This window comes from Stegodyphus dumicola, chromosome 10 (genome assembly GCF_044657685.1).
Source record: "Stegodyphus dumicola isolate Sdum_Otavi_A_Nest chromosome 10, ASM4465768v1".
In the NCBI taxonomy this organism is placed as follows: domain Eukaryota; kingdom Metazoa; phylum Arthropoda; class Arachnida; order Araneae; family Eresidae; genus Stegodyphus; species Stegodyphus dumicola.
Genome location: NC_140777.1, coordinates 146,717,502 through 146,737,757, shown reverse-complemented (window position 1 = coordinate 146,737,757; position 20,256 = coordinate 146,717,502). Strand labels below are relative to the sequence as shown.

At 33.7% G+C, this 20,256-nt stretch overlaps 1 protein-coding gene and 1 non-coding gene across 2 annotated transcripts in view; one reads left to right on the top strand and one right to left on the bottom strand.

The window, feature by feature from the left end:
* Positions 1-20,256, bottom strand: part of LOC118201080 (uncharacterized) — a 54,554-nt gene that overhangs the window by 25,568 nt on the left and 8,730 nt on the right. The window contains exon 5 of the mRNA XM_035373105.2: positions 1,569-1,608. Within this exon, the coding sequence (XP_035228996.1) occupies positions 1,569-1,608 (40 nt within the window). The remainder of the gene's footprint in view (positions 1-1,568; positions 1,609-20,256) is intronic.
* TRNAT-GGU (transfer RNA threonine (anticodon GGU)) lies at positions 3,437-3,510 on the top strand. The gene has a single exon. It is a non-coding gene; the product is annotated as a tRNA-Thr (tRNA).

Below are 20,256 nucleotides of genomic sequence, written 5' to 3'. Positions count from 1 at the left end.
TTTTATTAATAATTAATTGCGCATAACACTTTAAACCTGTTGAAGTCGTTTCATTTGAAATGCTTTTCTGTTAGACCTATTAAAGATAGAGTACTGAGGGAGTTTTCACTGCTGGTGGTAGAGTACGAACATATAACTTCAAGTTCTTTAAGGAATGTTGCATATGTGATGTATAGACATACGATATAATTTTATTAATAATTAATTGCGCATAACACTTTAAACCTGTTGAAGTCGTTTCATTTGAAATGCTTTTCTGTTAGACCTATTAAAGATAGAGTACTGAGGGAGTTTTCACTGCTGGTGGTAGAGTACGAACATATAACTTCAAGTTCTTTAAGGAATGTTGCATATGTGATGTATAGACATACGATATAATTTTATTAATAATTAATTGCGCATAACACTTTAAACCTGTTGAAGTCGTTTCATTTGAAATGCTTTTCTGTTAGACCTATTAAAGATAGAGTACTGAGGGAGTTGTAAATTCTTTAAATATTGGGTCATCCGGAACGTTCTGTGATTTTTTTATGATATATGAAAATGAAGTAGTACAAAAGCATAAAAACATTTCATGGAATCATTTTTTTCTATCTGAAAACATCTTTTTAAAAAAAGTCAAGAGATTTATTTGTAAAAACATGTTATTGAGATGATATTGACAGTCTCCAAAAAAATAAATTCCTTTCCATTCAAAGAATTTTGAAGTCACCTGAACAGAATAAAGTCCAACGGAGCAAGATGCAATGAATATGAGGGGTGACACAAAACATCTCAGCCTTATTCAATAAATCTGTTTGACATTCATTGAAATGTGGGGTCAAACACTGTCATGATGGAAGAAAACACCTCGATAGTTGGGCAGTTCTGGAAGCTTTGCTTCAATTTCTGCTTTTAGAGCTGCTGTCTGGAAACAGCATTTTTCGGAATTTATAACTTTATTTGGTGACAATAAGTCATAGCGCACAATTCCTTTGTAGTCTAACCATTCGAAAGCCCTCTCTAGATGTTACTATAAGGTAAATAGTACAAGGTATTTCTCCCTCATTCTTAGCATGCCTTCATAGTGCAATAGTCAGCACACTCGGCGCTTATTCGGGAGGTCCGTGCTTTGAGTCCCGACGAGGTCATTGCTCACTTTTCACCTCTTCTGCTTCAAAAATACCTAATGTCTCTCCAGTGACGCTCGAACTAAGAAAGTGATAGTTGATGATTCTCTACCAACAGAATTTGGCAATTGGGTCCCTTAAACCCCAGTTGCCCTTTAAAAGGGGAAGAATATAAAGTTTATCTCCCACATTCGTAGTATGCCTTCGTGGTGTAATGATCAGCACACTCGAGAGGTCCGTGGTTCGGGTCCCGACGAGGGCATTGCTCATTTTTCACATCGCCAACTTCGAAAAAATCTAATGTCTGTACAACATATGTAGCAATAATACGTTGTGAAATAAGAATATTAAATTTTTCATATGATTCAAGATAGAATTCTATATCTCAGAGTATTCATAAAATTTAATAATGGTAAAAAATATTATTTTCATAGGAACAAGATTACGATTTTAAATTACCTTTTCTGAGAGCTTCTGTAGGTACTTCTTCCCGTTTTAACTACAAATAAAAATAAAAATATAACTTTATGTTAAAAATATTATATTAAAAATTGTTTTACTTAAACTAAAACTATTAGTTTAACCTTAAAACATGAAAGGCAAATTTTCGTCCCGTCTTCTAAAATTTCAGAATTCTGAATCAACACAACAGTATAATAAAATCAACGAAAACTTATTTTAGACTTCAACTAGGAGTATTAAACTAACTTATCACCACTTTACTCTTGCTCCTTGCGAGACTAACACACAATACATAAATTGAAATCATGTACAATCCACGAATTAATTTACATTTTATGATTTATCTCGGTAATTTTAATAAATTACTTCTCGTATGTAGCAGGAAAAAGAAAATTCACCAGCTAGAAGATTTTCAACTCGCATGCAGTCACAGGAGTTGTTTTAAGGTCACTAATGATGCTAAGTAACATTCCCTTAAAATTAAATACTTTCTCCTTTATAGATCTTCTCTCTTTCACCCATTTTGGTGGAAGCAGATGGAACAGTAAGAGTGTAACTTAAATTTTTTAACAAAAGAAATCGTGTTAATTAAAACAAACATTATAACGTCATTGACAATTTTGATTTACTTTATATACATAATATTAGAAAGCTCGTCTAATATCCCGTATTTTTAATAAATAACCTTATACAATTGCAATAAAAATAAGATATAATTTTTCTTGTGAAGATATTTGTATTAATGCTAATTTTTTAGGATTCAGTTAAGAAAGCAAAGTTACTCATCTGTTTCGTGATTGTTCTTGGAGTTATATATTCTCTTTTCGAACACTATTTTAGCTTCATTTGTTATGGAAATTAAAGCAATAAGGTTTCAAGGACAAGAACCAGAACAACATGAACAGACCTGATACAAATCTGAAACTAATACAAATCTGAAACTTTACCTGATACAAATCTGAAACTTTCCCCTCCAAGAAACTTTTCCTCACTTTCACAATAATGTTTACTCTGTGCGTTAGTCAAACTTATGTAATTCATCATATTTATCTTCTCAGAAGTAGAGTTTATATATCCTAAATAATATAATGTATGAAAAAGTAGAGCTAAATAAGTGTATTAAAATGTCTCGAGAACTGAATAAAACTGTTTTCCGACCAAAACATTCAAATTATTAAAGTATGAATAGATTCACCAGTACTAAAAAGACAGAAATAATAAACGCATAAGTCGTCTCTGGGAAGACTACAAAAGAATTAAAACATTTATAGTAAAGTAATAGAGTGTGATGCAACCCTCTTGACCTATAAATAATCGGCCTCATGGTTAACGCAGCACACCCAAGCTTTATAGTATAAGATATACATGCTGAGTAGTAAAGTATATTGTATTATTCTGCAGTTTCTCTTCTATAAAAGGATGGAAATGTCTCTTGTGAGCCGAGTCAAGGGTTTTGTATGGATATTCTTCTCCATATCGACGAAACCGTGCCAAAATGAGGAAACTGGTAATTTCATTCTTTAACGGAAGGCTTAATTTAAAGTTTCCCTACCCTCTTAACGTAATAAAAGTTGGGTTATTAAATCTACTGTATAATTATCATGTATCTTTTGAAGCTGGATTACTCACAATTCCAAACAATTTTATAAACTGTCACATTTTCTGAAAAAGATCACTTTATAGAGGACGATGTTCAATAATAATATTAATTTATCATACTTATATAAAACATTTTACTGTATTTAAAGCATAGAATATGTATCTTTCCTAGTGCACTGGGATGACTTTCGTCCCGGGGCTAAGTCACAAAGAATTATGGAATTATCTTGTAAGGTTATAAGGTACTTCTCCCACCTTCCTAGCGTGCCTTCGTGGTGTAGTGGTTCTGCACGCTGGACCGGTATTCCAGAGGTCCGTGGTTCGATTCCCGGCGAAGGCGTTTACTAATTTTTCATCTCTCCGGCTTTTTCCAATTAACCTAATGTCTCTACAAGGTTAAATTTAATTAGCAACCAAGTTTAATTTTAACTATCGTTAATTCCGGTATGAGAACCCAGAATTAACGACATTTAAAGTTATTCTGACGTGAAGACATAAAAATATGAGATCCTATTTCCCAAGGGGAAGAAGTATACGTATCTTTCAAGCTTCGTTCCAGCTCCTACTTTAGTCCCAATGTCTTCGATTTCAGGTAGAAGACTTCTGTTAGTACATGCACATATTTTTCACCGGTAAAATACTCACTTTGTAGATCTTCATGCCTGGATCTTTACAGCTATCCACGGAGCAAACTCTCTCATCCACGGAGTCAATTAGTAGTTTGCACTTACCATCTTTATAACCAAAATGAAAGCAAAATTCATTATCCTGAAAGCATAGTGATGCGCACTGTATTTTCGTGTCCACAGAATGTTCAGCATATACCCACGCCTGATCTAAGACATTGGTAACATTCAAAATAAAGTTGTAGTGTTCTCCTTCAGAAAATTTTATCGAAATGAATACCAACAGCACCAACTTTAGGACAGTCATCTTGAACGACAAGCTGTGGTATGTTTGTAGGAATATCGAATAACACTTTTTATAATAAAAAAGAATACATTAAGCTTTGACGCTAATTTAACACGGATATTCAGATTTGAGGTCTGTTTGCAGCATAAACAAAACATTTAGTTAGTTTCACACGCGATGTTGTATTTTCTACATGATCGATAAAACCTCAAGTGAATATTCAAACTCAAAGGCAGCTCAGTGGTTTAAAATTCAGATAGAGAATCTTTTGATTATCTTTTTGAATCCGTTTGATTAAATTCATTAATAAAAGTAAAATTTTCGTACTTCAAGGAAACATCATTTACTTCATTTCCAAAGCTAATTCTAAGGTAATCGAAAACTAATATTACATATATGTGCAATGTATATTCAGGGAGAAAATCAGGCAAAAGGGAAACATCCTTTTAAAGAAGATTTTAGCTTTTGGAGGGTAAATATTTTATTATATTTTCGCATTTAAAGTATGCTCTACAATACTTTTTTTTTTTTTCAAATTGATTTGCATACAAATTTACATGAGAAATTTAGCTAAATTTTCTTTTTTGTGTACAGAAAATAATACTTCTTTGCATTTAAAAGGAAATTCTGCTGTAAGGTCCCTTTTTCCTTTTTCGGTGTTAAAAAATGTTTAACATTACAGTTAATTAATACACCCATCCAAAAATCCAGCTAATTAATATTTTTATTTTACTCATTGATATTTTCGGGATGGTAACTGTACATTAAGTTTAATTCTTATAAATAAAATAAAAGTTTAAAAATATGGGAGAAGTGGTCATTGTTAGAGCTTTAAATTACAATTAAACTAAGTGGAAGAATCTTTCTCTATTTGGCGCGAAAAGGAAATTTATTAATTAACATCATATGATGATGTAATGCAAACCTTTCGTTCAAAGTATCATTCTGCTGAATTTCATTTGATTTATAATTAAGTATAATAATAATTAACATGTTTTTCGTAACCATTCAGAGAAAAACCTTAGGAAACGGTTTTCCGGCTGATTACCATAAAAGAAAGTGAGAAAGGATGGAGAAGAGAAGTGCTTGGAAGGAAAAGGAAGGTGAGGGAGAAGAGAAAGTGGAGAAGTTGCGGAGTTGTGGAGCTCCTATTTTTCCAGAAGCGGCTTTTGCTCACTATTAAATGATGACTCTAATTAACTGAAATTTCATGAGAGTGTTAAATATGAATTATTAGCATATGAAAACTTTACAAATTGTTTATGTGAAAATATTTCGGCGTGCGAATTGTAATAAAATTCTAGATTAAAGATTGTTACACATTAATAAATCATAAAAGAATATCATTGACTGGCATTTAAGATGATAAATCACTGTTGAATTATTACAATATTTTTATTTCTGATCCTTCAAGTCAATTTGAAAGTAGCGTTAAATGCCCAAAATTTTGAAGTAAAATATCTCAATCAGTTTCTGTTGTACGATGGTTAAACGTTTTGTATTTAATTTCTAAGAATGAGCATAAAATTTTAGAAAACAAATTTATACGGTTCCCTGAGGATCGATGGACCGTACAAAAAGTTTAATTTCGTAATTTTCCTAAAACTGATATTTTTATTTAAAAATTTCCTTACTTTTAAAGATTTACACTGAACATTCTAACTTTCATAAAATCCGGTAGAACTGGGTAAAAGCGTACTTTAGTATTTTTTGCTAATGAGAAAGTCGATATGCTGGCGAAGGGATCCGCATTAAGAACAGATTCCACTTTGAGTAAACAGTAAAGAAATTTCGTTAATCAGACAGTAACTGGGAACGAACATTTCTCGGCGTACTTAAAAAGATTTCAAGAGAAATTAACAGATGTGTGAGCAAATTGCATAAAAAAGTAGAAGGCAATGCATGGCATTATAAAATATACGGAAGTTTTAAGAATGTTAAGGGATAAAAACAAAATTCCATTTCCTAGATCTGCGGCTCTTAAACATTTTAAGATACCCACCCTATTTTAGGTGCTTGAGCCATACATAATTAATAAGTATTGTTAAGAATTTTTGTATATATGTGAATAAGAGTGAAGTTATCTTTCAAATTGTAGTATCTTATGTGTAATGTAAAATGAAAGTTTGCCGACGACGATTTTGGCAACTAATTTTTGTCGCCAAATTTGACAGCATTTCCATCCGGTCTATGTGTAACTACTTGATTCCTATATGTTCTTTGTACTGCTCCGTGTTTAACGTTCTTAGTAGTTTGAAGTATAACGACTAATTGTGCTCTGTGATACTATTAGAGTTGTATGATAATTTTCGTGGAAAGTTCCAGAACTGTAAATTATTTCTTTTGGAAAAATTAAATTTGATTAAGCTATAATCGGTTCTATGTGCATTCAGTCTCCTCTCTCCTTTCTGTATGCCTTCATGATGTAACGGAAGTACACTCGGCGCGTATTCGAGAGGTCCAGGCTCGAATCCCGGCGAGGGTTTTGCACCTTTTTTATGTCTCCCGCATCAAAAATCTTGTCTGTCTCTACAGTATCGCTCGAACTAAAGGTGGTGGATGAGGATTCTTCACCGCAAAGATTTGGCCTTTTGTTTGTATCTATATTTTTTTCTGAATTAAGTAATAACAAATGTAACGTTAAAATATTGCGGTAACTTATTTGGTAACAATAGCCATACCGCGTTCTAACAGAGACATAACGTATTACATTTTTATGGTCATGTTCGCATATAAAATACGCTTTCTCCCATGTTTAAAATTTAAGTATTAAAAGAATTGATGTGAGATCTTCACTTATTTGCATTACTAAGTTTAACGTTTAAATGGTCTTACCACACCCAGCCACATACCCAGGCAAGGTAATAAAATTTCGGAGGCTCAAAATCTATAATGAGTATTTTGTTTGAAAATTTTTAGGACCTATGAGTAAACGAAAATATTAATGACAGATATTTTTATGCTAAGAAAATTTGTTAAACATAAAAATGGGATATATTTATGTATTTAATCACGCAGATAAAGGACCACGTAATAAAATAACCGTTTATTTTTTATAAAACCATAACGCTTATGCTGGAATAACACAATTTCTGTAAGTATTCGCACAGATGAATGACTGCTTAATAAAATAACAATTAAATTGTTTTCATGAATACATAATTCTCATGCTGGAATAACATAATTTCTGTATGTAATCACACGGATAAATAAACACGCAATAAAATAACAAGTAAATTATTTTTCATGAATACATAATTCTCATGATGGAATAACATAATTTTCATATAAAATTGGAAACCTATTTTCCTTAGCACAGAGATATAGCACAAACTTCTATAAACACAATTGTATACAAGGTGTCTCACGATTATTTGGACAAATTTTAAGGGGAGGTAAGGAGGGTCTTGGACTTTTCGCCGTCATAATTTCACCGTGGCCGTTTCGCCCTGACTGTTTCGCCGTCGGGATATTTCGCCATCGGGACGTTTCGCCGTCAGCACATATTTTTCTTCACCTGACTGTATTTTATCTTGCCGTATTACAGTCGTATTAAATTTATTTAGTTTAATAATTCTGTTTACCTTTTTGTATACTTAATAAAAGTTGCTTTTAATATATATAGTTATTTACAAGTATGAGATATAAAGAAATTACGCATCGTTAGTTGGAAAATTGTGTCAGTATTAAAGAGAACTGGGGCTAAACTCCTGATATAGCAGAAGTTATATTATAGATTTTAAAATTATGCGGGTATAATATTTACATGATTCGTCAAAATTTCTTAACATTTTAATCGGCTAGTTCAGAAAAATCCCTCATACAAGCAGGAAATTCGCATTTTTATGAACTCTGAATGGATAACGGAATTACTTCGGAATAGTGTCAGCACCTTACTCACTTAAAATTAATATGTGAGGTTTCACTGTGTATTTATATAAAACTGTACACAAAAACATTTTATATAAAATGTTGTATTATTTATCAAATTAAATTAAATTATTAAACTAAACAGAGTTATTAATTTAAATCAACTTAATATAATACGGCAGGATATAATACAGTCGTGTAAAGAAAAATATGTCTTGACGGCGAAACGACCACGTCGGAACGGCCACGGTGAAAACTCCACGGCGAATAGTCCCATTCCCAGGTAAGAAGCTCACAAGTATTTGCATTTGCATAGGAATCCATGGTAGGAAACGTCTTCGTTCGGGACTAAGTGGTGTTGTTTATTGGAGGCATTGGAAGATACAGACCTGCACTGGCGCAGTCATTTGAGCTGTCATCGCCCGCAGAGGAGTGTCGAACGTTTTACGAACAACGAGCTGGTAGATATTCACCTCATTTACGGACTGGCAGAGGTAAATGCACGAAATCAGAAAGATTGTGTCATTAAAAAAAGAGATGCACCGGACAGCCGGATGTTTACTAATTTGCATCACAATTTGCGTGAATATGGATCATTACGATGATTGGTGAAGGCGGGTCACGAACGACTCGAACTCCCAGCATTCAACAAAATATGTTTGATTCCATTCGAAGGAATCCGAGTACCAGCGTGCGAGCCGTCACTGCTGCTGTTGGTGGATCCCGGAGTAGTGTACATCGTGGTTTTCAACGCAACAGCTTGCACACATAACATCTTTAAAGAGTACCATCGCTGCTCCCCACAGACCATCCTGAGCGTATGCGTTTTGCACGGTGGTATCTCGACCACTGTAGCCAAGAAGTGCATTTTCCATCCTACGTTTTATTTACGGATGAAGAGTACTTCACGCGATATGGTGTGTTCAATCGCCAAATGCGCATTTATGGGCTGGCGAGAATCCCCATGGCATGAGACCACCTGCTGCCCAACATCGCTTTCCAGTGCATGTTTGGGCTGTAATTGTCGGGGACCTCTTAGTCTGACCTTACTTGCTGCCAGCACCTCTAACACATGTGGGCAATCTCATCTTTAAGTAAGAGGTGCTACCAAGCTTACTTGATCCTGTGCCACAACATGTCAGACGCCATATGCGGTTTCAACAGGATGGGGCCCCTTCCCATTATGACAGATGTGTTCGAAAACATTTGAATCATGTGTTTAGTTACTGATGAATTTAGCGTAGTGGACTGGTTCCCTGGTCACACCCTCTCTTGATTTAAGCAGCATGGATTTCTTTCTATGCGGTGCGCTGAAAAGAGCTGTGTATGCAACACTTGTGGATTCCAAAATAGATCTGTTTTCCAGAATCGTCTGTGCTGCTGCAGATATCCCACAAAATCCAGGTGTATTTGAACCAGTCCTCCAATCCATAGTTCGACAGTGTAACGCATGCATCGCTGGCAATGGTGGAAACATCTTTTGTGACATTTTGACATATTATCTACCACAGCACGTGTAATATCTTTGACCAATAAATATTTCAGATGATCTCAGTCTTGTGTCTATTTGTTTCTTGTATCTCGCAATACTACTTTCCCATGACTTTTCTGGCCATGGTTGGCTATGCAAATTTAAATCTTTGTGATGTCTCCTATCTCCCCTTAAAGCTTGTACCAATAATCTTGGAACACCCCGTATAAAAGATTAAAATAATACAATAAATATTTTAAATAATATTATTTTTAGACTCATTATATCTTTGATAAATCATGTGAGACATATACACATTAAGAAGAGGCAATTACTTTCTTATAAACAGGATATTCCTCAAATTTAAAATTTACAGTTAATATATGAGTAAAGTATATTCTGGAAAAATATACTTTCTTTTTAAAATTGCAGCACACTTTATGAAAAAAGTTATCTAAATCTTTCAAAACTAAAATTCATTTTCTAGTTATACATACAGAACGTTCAAAATAAGTGTGTATACGGGCTTTATTTCTTTAAATATCAATCCTAATGTGCTTTCAAAATCTGTCAAACACAATATACTCAGTTCTACAAAAGCAGTCTGAACATTTTGTTTACAAGGTTCCATAAATATGAAAACTAACATTTAACATGACCCGTAGAGCAGAAATTAAAATTATTCATGCATTAATTATGCTTTAGAAAATTAAATACAACAATTCCATGCTCTTTATACTCGATATTCACAGATAATTAAACATCCATGACGTCAACTACAGACCTAATAAGGTATGCTACTTTGTTGAATATGGAATCATTAATCGTCGGAACATTCTCAATTTTTAGTTTTTTCACTGAGTTTCTGTGAGATGAATCTTCAGTTTTTCTTAGATGTAGACTTTCAAAAGTAATTTAAATCAATATATTGTTATCGCAGATCTCCCGGAAAATCGCATATCAGCGTCTCGAACTTCTTGTATATTCCATATCATATGCTCATTTTGCAACATGAAATTTTTTAAAATCCGAAAGTAAACAACCGAATCATAATATAACCTAGACTGTAAGTTGGATTTTAAATTTATAGAATTTTTCAGCCTACAGTATTTAGTTTTTGCTAAACGTTTTCTACCTTATTTTGAAATAAGTATTTAAGACATATGTATAAGATCAACATTTAAAGTAATTAAAGCCCAATAATCACATTTTTATATAAACTCAGAATATGATCAGCAACGTGTGCCATATTTATAAAATAAATCTGAATATATAAAATGGTATATAAGTTGTCGCAAAAACGAAGTAAAGCTGACATCATCCCAGCTTATTCTATAAAAAAGATAATACAGCACTCATTTTTTATTAGCGAACGTCTATTAATTTCATATGCTAGGCATTGTATAGTTTTGCGATCTGTCCAGGTATTCAAAATTGCAGAGATAACGCAATACCGTATTTTTTTGCCTCCAAGCAAAATGCGGTAAAATTCCGAAGAACTTGTGTCTAAGATTTTCTCATATAATTAATTTCAGTTAAAGTTAGAAGAAGATCGTTATGTATTCCAACGTTTTTCAATAGTTTTTAGAAATTATATTTCATTTTACTAATCTTTGTAAACTTAGTTTTTGAGTTTAAAAAAGACTGTTTTTCTTATGTTACGTAAGGATCGGACTTCCAAGATAATGCTAGCTGTTTCTGTGGATGTCGTAAAAGTGAAAGAGAGCAATTTTATTTTTATAGATTCCGGTAAAGACAAAAAGAAAAAAAATTGTCAGAAAAGATCCTTTCGGCTTCTGTGTCCATGTCAGAGAGAGAAAATGCTTTCTGTTATTTTAATCCTACTTTACCGTTTCCCGGATTGCTGCTTACAGAAATGGACATTACTTTGAAAGAAAGGCTTTCTTGTTCGGAAATTATCAGAGAAAGGTAAAGTTGAAAATATAGTAAACAAATGCGTTACTGGAGACGAGTTAAACGGTGGGTTTTGAAAAAAAATTCCTTTATTAAATTCAGCGCATTTTATTGTTAAATGAGTCTTAAAATGCTAAGGGAACAAACTGCAGACAGACTGTCCGCTAGACCTTTTATTTTTAAGAGACTTTTCGTTGGTGGACCTTTCATTCCGTGAAGGAAAGGAAAAATCCTTAGTGGCCTTTTCTTGGAGACAATATAGGAAAATTGGGAGGCGTCATTTTAATTGATTCGTCTTTGTCATTATTTGAATAGAAAATGAATTGTGAATGACTTGACCAGTGTAAAAGTCTATTTAATTAGTAATTAGATAAGGGGTTAAATAGAAAAGAAACTGTCGAAATAGGAAAGTTTTTATGAAAATAAGAGGTAAAATAGGATGAGTAAAAGAATAAGAAGAGAGAACTGGTGACGAAAGCTATCAAGTCTTGATACGAGGAGAAGGCGACAAAGGTTAAAGATAAGAGAAGAAACAAAAGATGGGCCTAAGAAAAATTAATAAAGAATCCTGGCATGAATTAAGCGAGAGATGTAAAAGACCGGAATTGCGGTATTTTCCGTGGTACTGATATTTAAAAAAAGGCTAACATTTCAAGGTAACCAAAAACGTTCTTGTCGTTTCTGATATGACATTAGAAGAGTGAGTCCAACATAAATGTAGTCGCCAAACCTGGTGATGAAGTGGTTAGGATGAGTCCGGACATTGACCAAGAGTATACAAGCGCGCTGCATCGGTACTTCTAACGTAATTCTCACAGCGACTGATTGAAATGAGCACATCAAAGGTGCTCGTTCAGAGTAGTTTGCTGTATGATTTTTAAGTGGGCCTTTCAGCAGCAGAATCAAGTCTCCGAATTTTCCAGGCTTTTGGGAATGTTGCCGTTAACGAATGAGCCGCTAGGCAATAGTTCCAGAAGTTCAGGTCAGAGGATATGTCTCTTAGTGATGCCCCATGCAGCGGTCGGCCACAAGCGCTGGACGATGAGGCCCTGAGAGCAACCAGTGAGAGTGACAGTAGCCAAACATGGGGTGAGCTTGCTGCACACTTCCAGGTACCTGATGAAACGGTCAGACTCCATTTGCACCACATAGGAAAATCATAGAAGCTGAGCAAGTGGATACCCCACTCACTGTCCGATGCAAACAAGCAACAGCGTGTCGCTGCCTGTTTGTCATTGCTTACTCGGCACCACAATACATCCATATTTGATCGAGTACTCACAAGAGATAAAAGGTGGGTCCAGTATGACACACCCAGGCGTTCCAGACATTGGTTTCATCGCGGGACCCTGTGCCTCACACTGCGAGACCTTCTCTCTACCCACACAAGATCATGCTCTGTATCTGGTGGACTAGTTGCCAAGTGGTGCACTATGAGCTCCTGCCAGAGGGCCAAATCATCACGGCAGGCCTGTACTCACAGCAGTTAGAACATGTGCATCAAGCACTGATGCATAAAGAGCCACCATTGGTCAATCGTAAGGGTGTACTCCTCCTTCATGACTATGCGAGGCCGCATGTGGCTCGGGAGGCCAGGGACACCATTCAGCGACTGGGCTGGGAGACACTAGCCCATCCACCATACTCCCCAAACCTGACACCAACAGACTGATACCTTTTCAATTCCCTGGATAACAATCTACATGGGAAAACCTTCAATAACCGGCCAGACCTCGAAAAGGCCCTCACGGACTTCTTTGGGCCCAAGACTCTTGAGTATTACCGCAATGGCATCGCACAGTTAGCCACTCGTTGGCAAAAGGCACTGGATGCCGATGGTGATTACTTCGAGGATTAGCGGTGATTATTATTTGTTTTATGACTTTTTCTTTCTGACTGCCCAAAACGGAACGTTTTTGGTTACCTTGCAGTGTATGATGACGATGAAGGATTTAAGCATGTACAGTCCTGGCCTTAGAAGACAAATCTCGGTTTCTGGCTATGATCATCGTGCGACGACTGGTATTTTGTATTTGTTAGGTGGCAATGAAGACCTTTCTCCTAGTATGGACTGTGAACATAAGTTTATGAATATTATGCTTAACTCTGCCGCACCTGTTGACGTCCGCTCATGTGAGTACTCTTCATATTCTCCTTATATGTAGTAATGATTATGCGTATTTACTAATTTGCATATGTTTACAAATATTTTTTGTCCCAAGATTAGGATAAAAATATTATTTTTATGTTTATTATGAATTATGTATGTTAACGTAAAATGTAAGGATTTAATAAATATGAATAATTTTTTAGATATGCGTGTGTTTTTATCTGTGCACCACAGTACAGGTTAGGAATTTTAATATATTACATCAAATCTGCTCTGGGTATAATATATTGGCGAAGAAGAGTAAGTTAAGATTAAAGATAATGTTCAGTGTTAAATTGTCCATTTGGAAGTTAAATTAAAATTTGTGTTTTATCAATGAGAACGTTTCTTAGTGATTACACATTAGACAAAAATTACATTGCTTAGTTTTCTTGTTACTGATAATATGCATGCAGCTATGTAAATATTCTGTTTTTTTTTCCTTCTTTCTTTTTCTTTTTCACTTAAACTTTCTTGGAGTTCTTTGCTTGAATCCACATTTCACCATGTCTTTGAAAACAGACTCTTGTTTTAGGACAAACTCCAAAAATTCTGTATTATCCACAGGTCCCAGATTTCCTTCCAGCTCCTTTGGAAGAACTTCTGAAGAAACGTACTTATGAAGCCCTTGTAAATTGCTTCCATGGAAAAAAATCTATGAAAAGATTTATGAGGTAGAATTTCTTTAATAAATATGCAAGGTTTCTACAAACAGTCTTTCCAGTTTTAATTTCTTATAATATTTAAAGTGCTTATGTTAAGATTTAGACGAAACTAACGAAAACCTAATAAAAATATGCTTGAGTTTCAAAATTTAATTAAATTTGTTAGGCATATCAGTCGAACACTGAATATTCTAAAATTAACACTCACGAAGCTCTACCTTCAGAAGAGTCCTAAATATTGTGTTTTCCTCTAGATCTGGTAAAACTTGAAAAACAAGAAAAGAAAGAGGAGACTAATATGTAACGTTTAGCATTCTTGAATAGCATACACTGCTATTAGACCTACTTGAAAGTCTGTTTAGCAACTTATTTCTGAGACTAGAAGATGAATATAACAGGGAAAGAGTGTAAAAGATTCTTTTAATTAACTCAAATCTACGCCAGGGTGATATTCACTTCGGCGGTCTGAATGCGAAGCCAAGTTTCAAATTCAAACAGCTGGTAAAAGCAACAACGTCCGCACTCAGTAGCAAAACGCGCTCTGATTGAAGTTTACGTAACTGCAATTTAAATATTCTATCGAACGCATTTGCATCCTGTCGAGGAAACGCAAGAGAAACAAGAAGTGAGAGAAAAGCTAACAAATTAAAATAATTATTATTAAAAATAATATGCATCACAAAAATAAATCATTATATTTGCCATCCGCCATATATTTGCCATTATAATTTGTTGCCAATTGTTGCGTAGAATAATGGGCAGATGATTGAAGATGCTTGTGTTTTGCAATAAATTTATATGTTAAGTGGTAATACGTACTCTTAACCACTGAAAGACCCTTGGTTCGAATCCCGGTGAGGACTCAGTTATTTTTGTGTTTCCTGTTTCGAAGAACTTAATAAGTTTTAACAAGGATATTTTTATCTGTCGGCACCGGTAATCAGCTGTAATCAGAACAACTGAATTAATTAACTGATTGCTCCCCACACAAAGAGCATTTTGAATTGTTCTTGTCCTTTCTACGTGTTTCGTAAAGCGCTGCAAATACTGCGAAGTAATAAAAAAGGAGAAATCAGAAAGAGCATTTGTGGATACCCTTTATATTAATATGAAACATTTTTCTAAATATAAAAGAATAAATAAGGTTTCCATTGATATAATGGAATGTAACTTTAGGTAAGCTATCTATACCAGAACTTTGTACACGTGGTATCGGATCTCCCTGCACATACTATATAATAATGATTCATCTGTAGTAATTTTCGAATGATATAAAATTAGCTTACTTGTGAATCAATCTATTTTGGTTTCTCAAATCAAAATTTGTGAAAAAGTTTAAGAAATGATTTTTAATATTGATCATAAACTATATATAGTAAAAATATTCTTTAAAAGATAAATTGCTACATAATGGCATTTTATGTTTGCGAATTTTACACTTCTGTTATACACTGGAAAGGCATCTACAAAATCGTGCTCTCATTTTCCAGTGGTTAGGTGTAATTCCTTTTGATATCCATATTTTGTTCTAATAATGCATAAAGGCCTTAAATAAATTTGCGTAAAGTAAATCATTTTCTGTTTATTCAAAGTAATTTTATGCACGATAAACTGGAAAAGATTGATACTGCAAGTACTATTTTGAAATGTTAAGTTAGTACTTAACACTTCAAACTGCTTGTACTACCAGTACTTATTACTATTCGCAAAAAGGTTAGTGCCATTTTCACACACTTCTAGTTTCGGATATCACCCTCTGAATACATGAAATTCTGTATGGAAATTATAACGAAGAAGTAGTTTAAAAATCTAAAACTTATATGTTCGTAATTTTAGACTTCGACAATTAACTTGACCGAAATTAAAATAAGTTTATTTTCAGCTTGCAAAAACAGAGATATTTACGAAAACTTGACATCAATTCGCTTTTATGTGAATATATATATATGATATAAATAGATAAGATAAAATGCTAACTTTAATTTATAATATTCCCTTACATCTTCTTTTCAGATTGGTTATTTTGCCCTTTCTCTCCTAAAACTACTAACTGTTTATTTTAAATCTCTCTATACTGCATCATTGTAAAGTAATTCTCCTCTCATGATTCTTATATAACGCTAATGATGACTTTTGAATTAATATGTCTGCCATCTTTCTCAAATGTTTTTTAATAAGGAGGTATACACTGTAAAATTACTAATTTTCTTAATCAGAAATACAGGAAAAAAACTCGTTTTCCATAAGCTTGGAATTTCCTTATTAATGATGAGCAAAAAATAAATTGGCTTTTTGTTTAGATATCATCAGGAGATTTTTCCAATTAAAGAAGTAATACTGTTGCATAAGCAGATCAGTAGCTCATATTTACGTAGATTAGGAGTTAAAACTAAATTCAAATTTTAATTCAGAAGTCAAACAACAAAAATTAGCGTTATATTTTCAAATTTTCACATGACTAGTTTTGATGGTTTTACCGAATCACCATCCTCAGCTGCAAAAGAGCAAATGAACGAGATAGGATATAATGATTAGATACGATAAGAAAGCCTGGACAGAAAATAAGCTAGTTGCGCCATCTGTTGATTTGATGAAACCAGAACTAAAACGTAATTTCTTTAAAGGCCGAAGGCAAAGATGGATTGGAATTAGGATCATTAACTAAAACAGAAAGATTTTTTGAATGTGAAATGCCTCTAGAAAATCCAGTTCTCCAATGGAATATGTTTTTGAATAATTTTGGCAGCAGAAAAGTTGAAAGTGTGATTTTCGGACCAATAATGTTGGGCGAAATTTTAAGGCTCTCTTAGTTTGGCCAATGTAAATTAAACCAAACTGGCAAGGAATCCTATAAGTACCTCAGGAATTCATATCCGGAATGGGATCCTTGAGTATGGAACTCGAAATTTTATTGATGGGAGAATAAACGACTCGAAAGTTAAATTTCTGCAAAATATTTGCAACTTTATAGCTAATTGAATTCAATACTTTATAGCTTCAAATTTGTTCTTAATTTTCAAATTTTTCAGAGTGGTACTCTGAAATGAAATACATTAAGAAAAACGTTCCCGACGGATGATTTCCTTGAAGCAAACCGGTGTTTCCAGCCATCTTGGCCTATGAGAGCAGATGATTTATACAGCTTCATGAGCTTTTAAAATTTAATTAAAATTTGAAAATTTTGTATTTTGCATAGCCAAGATGTAGAATATCGATTTTCCAATTTTCAGGATGTTGATATGCTAGTGGAATTTGTAGTAAAACTTCTGTAGCCAAAGATCAAATCTAATTTGAAAGAAATTTTACGCATTAAACATATTTAATAAAAGACATCATTTCCACGTGTAAGCGTTCAAAATTTTAAAAATAATTCCCTCCACTATGCTAGACAGTCTCTTCAGTGTAATAACTCAATACATTCTTGGAAATAAAAAATATGTTTCTCTCCTTTTAAATTTTATTCTTAATTCATTGTCGATTTTATAAGTTGTTCTTATAAAATCGACAAGGTTGCATTACCCACTGAGCAGAATAAACCCATATCTATTACAGTATACATGTTGGCCATAATTAAAAAGGTTTGCTTAGAACACAAAGCCATTGGGCCTAATTCAGCTAAATTTGATATAAATACTGTTTTATATATTCGATTTTAATTTTTAAAAACAGTTTAATATTTTGGTGGCAGGTCAGGAATAATACTATAATCATTTAAAAAAAACGGTTGTTCATCAAAACATATATTAGGCAAATTTGAGAATGGCAAATTTGTTTGGCGAATAATGAAGGAGAAAATGAAGTAAAAATCAGTCACATGATTTTCATAGGACAGTTTTATTTAGCTAATTCAATGGTTCTTTCCTTGAAGTGAAACACTTATACTCTTCATAAACAATTCGTAATGGCACATTTGTTTTTCGATATGTCCCAGTATCTTTCAATCATATTTAGCCAATTCAATGGTTCTTTCCTTGAAGTGAAACACTTATACTCGTAATGGCACTTTTGTTTTACGATATGTCCCAGTATCTTTCAATCATGCAATCATTTTAAGTGGATTGGGAATTACGTGGTCCGTAATATTTGTGATAAATCTGCTGCGCATATGTGATAAATTCTCTTTTCTACTTGATAACTTGCATTTTCTTTCTCTCTTGTAAGATGCAGAAAAGATGCTTCTGAGTAAAGAAAAAATATTGTTTTTGGTTATTCAAAAACGGACACATGTGGAAATAGCAATGGTTGAGTTTTGCTAGGTTTTCACATAGTTTTAATAAAGTTTTTCAGAAAAGGCAAGAAGCGCAGTCCACATCAGACCAGTAAGCAAATTTCCCAGTGTAACTTTGAATCACGAACGCCTCTCTTCACAATCAATACGGTCCACAAACAAATTATTTAAACAAAAATCATCTTAGACGAAGAGCGTCTTAAATTAGGAACTCGTCAACAAGTCGGCAACAAATGATATTCAAAGACATTTTTATATTTATTATGACATATAATTAACCTAAAGGACTTCTCGAAGCTTCATTTTTAATATTATCCTTTGTTTAAATCTCATTATCGAAACGGAATCAAATGACTTGCACAGCGATGAACTCAGCTTGGAGAAAATTGTGGCTGGATTGTGTTGCAGGGAGAATATGCGGGGTTTTGAATTATATTATTATTATGGTTATCTATGATATTCTGTCCTTAGGCAAACTTGACGTAAAAGTTAATAATTAATATGGGAATGAGTTACTAAAATAACATAAAAAGGAGATAAAAAAAGGTTCTGGAACAATTTCAGAAGAAGCAACGAAACGTGACTATGTTCTTCAGACGAAGAAGAAGGAAAAAAAGATTCTTATAGTTCCTTGATTCAAGTAACAATGTCGCCCTGATAAAACACCAGCTGATAAAACAAATCCCACTGGACAAATTTTGAGTGACGCGTAAGCCTTCTGTGTCTAGAACAGAGTCGAGGGACACTAAGATAAAGAAAAGACGTAGTTTCCACAGAAAAATATTATCTAATATCCGTGCAAAGAAGGAGACACTTCATACAAACAACAACATCTCTTTCCTTTCACTCTCTCGTCACTTTCTGCTTCGTTATGGGTTTATGAGCTTGTGAACAACAAGTTTACAACAGTTTTATAGTTTAAATAAGCTTTCATTGTAATCTATGAACATTACATTAATTCCTGTAAGAAAAATAGTTTCGGTTTACAAACATTTTGATTATGAACGGCCTTCGAGATCGAATTAAGTACGTGAATATTTTACTGTGCTTAAAAAGCTGCTCTTTGACTGGAATAGCTGGATGTTTTCAACTGGATGTTTTGACTGGAATAGCTGGATGTTTTCAAGTATCTAAAGCTGATCGGCAATACGTATGCAGTTCGTAACTATCAATTATTTATCATATCTTCAAATTTTAGAACGAACATTAAGCGAGGAGCTTCTCATATGGATAAATGGAGCAGAGCAACACCAAAGGCTTCAGTTCTAAGACCTGTGTACGCAAGACCACAGCTGTAATTTACTAAAATCTATAAGAACTAAGCTACAGAAGACTGGAGCAAGCCATTTGTTCTGATTAGTCTCGTTTCTGCTTTTAAAGTAATGATGTGAGATATAAAATGAGTCGCATGCTGCATGAAATTTCTTCGGGCTGCTTCTATATTCATATTTTGAATAAACGGGTACTGCGTTTTATGTTTGTTAACCGACTATGTTATTGCTTTTATTTTTACTGTTATTTCTACTTTTGTCGGCTTCTAACAGGATGCGAAATAATTAATAGGTATGAGAGTAGATCTCTTGAAGTTAAGAGAAAGAGAGAACTTGGCAGGGACCACTTAACTTAGCAGTATTACTTACCCTCATATCTTATATTTTACCTAAATTGTCTTTATTCTTTTGATAGCCGTGTTCTATGACTTAATTAGAGGGCCTGGGTCAACGCTTACAGTATAACCTTTCTCTTTGAATTTCATATTTTATTTGCTTAAGTTTTACACTAACTGTTCTGCTAAATCCCGCAAAAAGTGCTAAACTGTTGCATTAATTACACGAGACGAGTAAGTTGTTAAGTTGAAGTTCGAAAAAAATATTTAT